General features: G+C 34.3%; 1 protein-coding gene across 19 annotated transcripts in view; it reads left to right on the top strand.

Annotated features, from left to right (window-relative positions):
* Positions 1-8,266, top strand: part of LOC106874089 (calcium/calmodulin-dependent protein kinase type II delta chain) — a 343,297-nt gene that overhangs the window by 305,010 nt on the left and 30,021 nt on the right. For 10 of the 19 annotated variants that reach the window (XM_052967902.1, XM_052967916.1, XM_052967912.1 and 7 more), the window contains one exon: positions 2,473-2,574. The exons of the other annotated variants lie outside the window; for them this stretch is intronic. In XM_052967902.1, the coding sequence (XP_052823862.1) occupies positions 2,473-2,574 (102 nt within the window). The remainder of the gene's footprint in view (positions 1-2,472; positions 2,575-8,266) is intronic. 19 annotated transcript variants of the gene reach the window in all.

The following is an 8,266-nucleotide window of genomic DNA, read 5'->3' as shown; positions in this document are numbered from 1 at the left end:
AAAATTCACCATTTTGAGCGTGGCCGTTGCCAGTACCGCCTGACTGGCTTTCGTAGGATTTTTGAGCGAGATCGTTGCCAGTGCCCCTGGACTGGCTCTTGTGCAGGTGGCACATAAAATAGCCATTTTGAGCATGGTCGTTGCCAATACCACCTGACTGGCCTTCGTGCGGGTGACATGTAAAAGCACCCACTACACTCTCTGAGTGGTTGGCGTTAGGAAGGGCATCCAGCTGTAGAAACTCTGCCAAATCAGATTGGAGCCTGGTGTAGCTATCTGGTTTCACCAGTCCTCAGTCAAATCGTCCGACCCATGCTAGCATGGAAAGCGGACGTTAAACGACAACGATGATGATGATGATGATGATATATGCACACAGATATAAGAATACATGCCTAGATGTCACTCCTGCTTTAACCAAGAATCAAAACTATGTTAGACATGGATTACTACATGTTTACCTTCATTCTTTGTGGCTCATACTTCAAGCCAATGAGAAAGCCTCTACATCATTTCTCGACCTACTGGAAATAGCAGCTTTATGTTCCGCAAGTCACACCTTACTGCCTTTAAATAAGATATTATACTGTATGATCCTGAGTTCCCTGCACATAGGAAACCACAAGATGTTAACAGTGGAACGTCTCTGATCATAGGCCTTCTTGGTCAGGCCCGATGGTGGTGGGTGGGGGCTAAACAAAACAACGATCACTCATATCTACATTTGTACATATAATAATGCCAGAGTGTGTGTGTGTGTGTGTGTGTGTGTGTGTGTGTGTGTGTGTGTGTGCGTGCATGGTAGTTAATTAGTTCAACTAATCTACCATGTACACAGATTTTAATGTAAGGGATAAACCCTTGCGTTTCTGGAAATAAACCCTTGCATCTCCATTCATCCTTAGCATGGCCATTCCATCACTTTGTGCTGTGTTTAGTGCATGACTTCAATTAGATTCTTTCAGTTGAATGTATCTTCATTAATCTTTTGTAGATTAAAGAGCTGCAGTAGACTTATCAAAATATTTTCACATGGGATAATCTTGATATAGTTTTTTCCTGCTGCAAACTCACTCCATTATGTCAATATTCAATTGGAAACCTGCAGTATAATCTGGATTAAAAGCCACGTTAATTCTTTGCATAACACTTCTAAAACAAAATGTATTTTTCAAAGAATCTCTCTTTATTAATTCGCTTCTGGTAAATTCTCAAAGCTGCTATTTAGAGACGGCTGCTACTTTTAAACTAGGTTACTGTTAATTGATTACTTTAAAATTACATAGTCTGTGAACTGATTAAACAAAATATCTGTTTAATACATGATTCGGGGTCACTAAAGATATATTTTAAATACTTCTCGTATATACGTAACTGGTTTCCATCAGGTTAATATTTTCTTTTATGTAAAAACAAAACTAATATAACTACAGAAACTATAAACCTGTGATACTGCCTCCTAGAAAGAACCTTTTTTTTTTCTATTATTTTATTTAATTTCAAACTCAGCTTGACATTTGTAGGTCAATTTGAATTGATAGCATTGTTACTTGCAATCAGTTCTTTGTGTTAATACAGCTTGATGCTGCTCAGTAGTTAGTTGTGTAATGTGTCTTAGATGCTGTAGGATGGTTTGCTTATGTTGTATTTTTTAATTTTCTGAAATCTTTTCTTTTTTTTCCCCTGTCCCCTAAGACCTTTCACTGATTTATTTTATTTTATTTTTTTTGTAATAAAGTAACATCTCTTTCTACTCAACTGTATTTATATGTGGATTCCAGTGAAGATAGTCTGTACTTAATGCTCATTATATGTATAATGTTAACCTGCTTAACAACCCAAAATACATCCAACACTATTGACAGTATTAGTTAGTCTTTCATCAAACTTTTCTTTATTTATTTTTTTTCTTTATTATTATTGTAATTTGTTTAATTGCTATATCTTCATTTCAGCAACAGACCAGATGACACTGCAGATTATTATTATTATCATCATCATTTTTTTTTAATCTATTAAATTCCAACACATAGTATATGATTTTATGAAATTCATAACCACTTTTTATTGTATTTTTTTTTTTTTTTTTAATTATTTCAGACTAAATTTTAATATTTCAGCTTTTATTCTGTTTCTCATTGGAACATTTTCTACCCTCCACCCACCTTCTAAGCTTCCAGTTCCATGTTTGATGTTGCTATGATGATTATTGTTTTGTCACCTGTGGTTCTTGTCACTCTTCTACATTGTACACAAACATTTGTTGTAAGAGTATTGTGACAGCTGGTGAACACAACCTTATTTCTGACACCTCCACATCATCCAAACCCTTTCACTGCCATTATGTTGTTCTATAATGTTAGTAACTAATCCAATGTTTTGTCTACTTTGTCAATCCAAGTCAATGGAGGCCTGAGGCCATTTACTAAAGCCTCTAGTCTATTTTGTTTCTCTTTTTTCCTTTGTTTCAAGCAAAGAAAGGAAATCTTATGCATGATGACAAAAGTACAGGGACAATGTGTATGGCTAGTCTGGTGAATATGTCCACTAGTTCAAAAGATGGCCCAACCTGCTGTGAGTGATTGTCCTGTCAATAAATCCTTCTACCTTTTCTACACTGCCAAACCAGACAGAAACAGCTGTTCACTAGTGCAACCACTGTGTGACATTGAAAATCCCATGATATCACTGAATCCTTCAAACAGTTACACAGTTTCTATGTTGTCCACTTGAGATGTGATGTTCACCTAGGCATTATGTCACCAGTTTGTTTTAATGCACCTTCAGCATATTGTGAGTTTTACTATTAAGCTTTCAGTGCTTTATTTGGCCTTTGAACCCACTGTTTTGATATCACCCAATATAATCTAGAGGAAAGAAGGATCATTATGTAGTAGATGTTAACAATTAAATGGCGGTGCCCCAGCATGGCCACAGCTCATGAGCTGAAACTGGATAAAATGAAAAATGAAATTACTGGGGAAAAGTCAACAAACAACTGAAGGAAGTCTTTTGATAGAATAGATCTCATTAATGAACAACTGGCCATTAATATCTGATGACTAATGTGTACAGTTTACACAAGGATACTAAATAAAGTTGGGTGATGTTCAGGCAGTGAATCCTAAGTGTTCACTTGAGCAATGTATCTACTGTAGACAACTACTGTGACCTGCCACAATTTACTACTGCAATCAGCTTTTATGCAGAGGCTAGAGATAACAGCTACATACACAATGAATTACATTTTCATGTTTTAAATAAGGAAGGGTACATAATACATGAAATCCTTTATATACAAAATGATGGAAACACATTTGAATTTTGGTCTACTCAATTAGGCCCAACCTGACTGCTTTTTGCTAAAGTCCTGTACAGTACATCGCTTACTCAGCAGCAGTATATTACTGTCATACCATCTTAAAAAGAAAAGAGGGAAAAGATAAGATGGTCACGGTTGGAATGTCTTTGATCACAACTCTGCTTAACTTGGGCTGATATGGAGGCTAAATAACAAGTTCATCAAAATCTGTCGTGATTGGTATTAATATGAAGCCTGCCAATTGCTGCCACTCATCAACAATGTATGTGTTTCCCATTTTAAAATATCATTAACCTAGCTATTCTAAACCTGGTCTTGTTCAATGCTAATTAACAGTTATTTTACATAAGTAGTTGGCTTATAAACTGTCCTTTCTTTCATTAAGTTTCATGAAATCACATCTTAGTGGATTCTTTAAATTACTAGCCTAAAACATTTAATTAGGCTGTTACTGTTGTCAATCTGAAATTTTTACACCTGGAAATACCTGAAAAAATATGGAAGAAATCTTTTGTTCTTAAGAATTCTTTGTTAAACAAATTTCTGCAAATTTAACTTCCTATATAAAAAAAAAAACATTAATTTTTTGATCAATTAATAGTGTATTTAGGATAAATTTTAAGCATTCTTTGATTCAGTTTGACCAATTTTTGGGAATATAAATGTCACACTCTCTTTGTTGTCATGTGTGTACCAGTTGTGACTGGCCTGGACAACCACCCAATTTCCTATTCTTTTGCAGACACAAGTAAACCTGATTATTTTGAGGAAACTTTTATCTATCAATATGTTTATGTATATATGTATGTGTATTAAACTAAGTGTCATTGTTCTTCCCATCCTTTGAGTGTGTGTGTGTGTGTGTGTGTGTGTGTGTGTGTGTGTGTATGTATGTATGTTTGTGTGTGTATATATATATATATATATATATATATATATATATACACTTATATATGCATGCATGCATACATACATACATATATATATATATATATATATATATATATATATATATATATAGTATCATAACATAGAGTGGTTGTGAAGTTCAAGCTGTTTACATGGTTGTGATTTCAAACCCTTACTATTTGACTCATTCTCTTGTGGTCTTGGCCCAAAGCAGATGACTTATTTTTTGTCTCAGTTTGTCTAACAAACAGCCATGCCACCTACAGTTGAATGTTGATGTTTAGAAAGCCATCTAGATGTAAAAATAACTGATCCTACAACATACAAATGTACAAATTTGAGGCAGACAATACTTTTGTCTATCATCAGCATGGTGGTTGTAGTAAAGGTGGTAAGACTTGAGCTCACAATTATGTGGTCACTCTTCTGGAACATTATTGTCACAATCACTGTTCTCTCCATATAGTTATGTGTGTATTTGTATAACTGTATATATATATATGTATTATATATGTGTGTTTGGTTAAATTATATATATATATATATATATATATATATATGTATGTATGTATGTATGTATATTTCGGAGATGTACTTGCCTAACAGGTGATTTGATCTGATACTGTGTGTTGAAATTAAAACAATTACAGCATGGAAGATGCCCAGCAGCCATTCAAAAACACACAAAACTGTTAATTTCACTTAAACATCTATTATTAGTTGTGAGTGACCCGGTTGCAATATTGGTGTAGCAAAAATTTTGACAACAGCCTTGTATGTTTTTTTTTGACTGGTTAATATGTGTCTTCTACATTGTAATTATACATACATATACACACACATATATGCATATATATGTATGCACACATACACATACACACACACATGCATACACTGTATGTTTATTTATATGTAGGTATGTGTATGTTTTGCATGTGTGTGTGTGTGTGTGTGTATGTATATATATATATATATATGTATGTATGTATGTATGTGTGTATGTATACAAACACACATGCAAGTGCACATTTTAAAATTAGACAAAAGAGAAAGATCACTTTTCTCCTGAACTTTGATATCCTTCCCAAATTGTTAAATCGATACTTAGCATATTTCCACATACATTTTACACAACATATTTCTATATCTTCTATTAAATTTTGTGTTGTTGTTGCTTGCAGCATGTTCTCCTGCTTTCTTATTCAACTTCTCTTTCTTTTTCCTCCTATTCTCTCTATTTATCTCTCTCTCTCTCTCTCCCCCTCCCCCTACCTTCAGTAAAACATTAAACATGTTACATTTCCTGAAGTCCTAAGATAACAGATTAAACTTAAGTCAACGATTATGTTCTCTCCACATATAGACAGTTTACTGTTCTATATGTTTATTTTCTTTTGAACTTTTTCTTCCTCTCTTTCTCTCTCTCTCTCATTCCCTTTCTCTTTTGCTTTCTATTTTTACCTTCTTTTTAAAATCTTTTTTCCTCTTTGAAAGTTTGGGACATTAATTATAAATTAACAGTTCTTTAGAAAGATTTTTATCCAACTGGAATTTACCTTCTTTATTTATTATTCTTTTTCCTAACATTATTCTGTCATATCAATCATTCTTCTATTTTATTAGTTTTATTATTCTATGCAGATAGATTAGATTAAGAGGTGCTATAACTGTAATACCAGGGTACCTATACATCAAACAGTAGGTGTTTGTTAAGTGTTATGGCTTGCACTATAGGATTAATGCAAGCTGGCTTTGCAATATTGTATTGCCACAGCTGACAGTCTTGCTAATTGTCAGTCTACCAGGGTACCAAGGGTTTTGTCGTGATAATGTCCTTGTATTACCCTGGTTTACCATAGGAATAGGGCTTTACCCTGGTTTACCATAAGAATAGGGCTACTTTAGCAATATGATGTTGAGAATAGAATAAATTGTTGATGATGTTAACATGCTATTAGTTACCATCCAATTAACAATTAATTACACTCTCTGGGTACATCACAGATTTCAATACAGGAAAGTCAGAAATAATTTGAAACTTATGCACTATTCTTCTAGTATAGGGTTAGGAAAGTTGTATACAGGACTCAAGGAGAGTGTAGATTGTTCTTCAAGTTAAAGGTAACAAATTAAGTTCTTTTACAAAATAGATCAAATATGAGAATACAGGTTTAATTTTTTTTTAAATACAAGAGTAGCTGTATAAGGGTGAGATTAAGGACTGAGGTATTTATATTTTGTCAACCTGGATAAGGTTCAAGTCAGAGGATCAAGTTATGGTTTTCTCAAGCTTAAGGAAACTGCTCAAGTGCGTGGATGTTATGTTAGCATGCGTCAAGTTAAGGATTAAAAGACTGAGCTTTATATGTTTTCTCAGATTAATTGTTCATTTAGCATGTCCTTCACCAGACTTTTCCTTGTCTGCCATTCAGCATGACTTTTTTTACAGATTGCTCTGACATTTTTTGACATTTCTTATTAGCATGACGCTCTACAACAACCATTACATTTTTTTTTTTTCTCCAAACATTTTTCTTCAACATTTTCTGATTTCTTAGAGTCTTCGCATGGCAACTTATTTCTTTTCTTTTTTTTATGTTTGAAATCTGCAGTAAAAGAAAACTTTTCTATAAAAAATAACTATAAATTTATCACCCCTTCATCAATTGTCCTTATGCTAGCAATGACTGCCTATGATTGGGTGTAGGGAAGGATATGTGCCTCTGATACTGGTGTTCTCCTTCTACTGGATTTTCAGCTTATTACCTTTCATTGGTCTTCTCTGCAGGCTTTCTCTTTTTCCCCTTCTTTCATGTTTTCTCTCCTTCTCTGTCTCTGTTTCCACACACATCTTTTATCTTTTACTTCTTTTAGTGATTGGGCTGTGGCCATGCTGGGGCACTGCCTTGGAGAGTTTAGTCAATCAAATTGACTCCAGTACTTAATGTTAAGTTTAGCACTTATTCTATCAGTTTATTTTGCCAGACTGCTAGGTTATGGGGACATGACAGACTACAACTAGTTGTGAAGTAGTGGTGGAAGACAAACAAGAAGACACACACGCATGCACACACATACACATGGTGGGTTTCTTTCAGTTTTTACTCCCTAACTCATTCATAAAATTTATAAGATCATTTTCACTAGTTTTAACAGATATGTATTTCAGCTCATCAACCAGCAAAACTCATTAAATAATAAATGTAAAGCATTTGAGTATTCTGCAGATACACATAAGCATAATACAATAATAGTCTGACAGACTCAACATGACATGGAATGTGACAATGCCAGCCTTTTGAATTACATGTACAGTTCATCTGATGGGCCTCTGCATAGGTTCTGTCTACTCAATTTAAGTCACAAGGGTTGGATCAGCCTGAGACAAAAGTAGAAGATAATTGCTTAAGTTACATTTCATTGAACTTGATCATGAGGCCTCATGATTGTGAAGCAATAGTGATAGAGAGCGGGGTTGTTACCCCTGCGCAATCACACACAGAGCCCCACTGATTGGAATCAATAAAAGGAATTATATTCGTTTTTGTACTGGTTTCTGGCTTCGGCCAGCAACCATGCAGAACAACAGTTGGGTTTTGATTTATTGTACGATTAAATTTTTTCAGAGTTGCCTCCCTTTAACAATATAAAGCTATTCAGCACACACACATACACACACTCGCTCACGCACACACTCCTCCATGTTCTTGTCTAGGTCTTGTCTAACAAATTTCGCTGGTAAGGCTTTAGTCAACTGAAGAGTAATGGCAGTAGAAGATACTTGCCCAAGGTGCCGTGCATTATGCTGACTATCCACGTACACACGAACACACAAAACATCATTTTTGCATCTTCTTTTGAGGCAGTGTTTTACAACTGCATGCCCTTTCTAATCTCAATCTTTTTAGCCACCTCTTACAATACACAGGAAAATAGTGTACCTGTTTTTTAGAACTGTAATATACACAAACATTGATATTCATTGATACCCTCTCTCTCTTTCTCTCATAATATATATATATATATATATATATA

Source organism: Octopus bimaculoides, chromosome 5 (genome assembly GCF_001194135.2).
Source record: "Octopus bimaculoides isolate UCB-OBI-ISO-001 chromosome 5, ASM119413v2, whole genome shotgun sequence".
NCBI classification, from domain to species: Eukaryota; Metazoa; Mollusca; class Cephalopoda; order Octopoda; family Octopodidae; genus Octopus; species Octopus bimaculoides.
The sequence above is the reverse complement of the archived record's forward strand: the minus strand, read 5'-3'. Positions and strand labels throughout refer to the sequence as shown.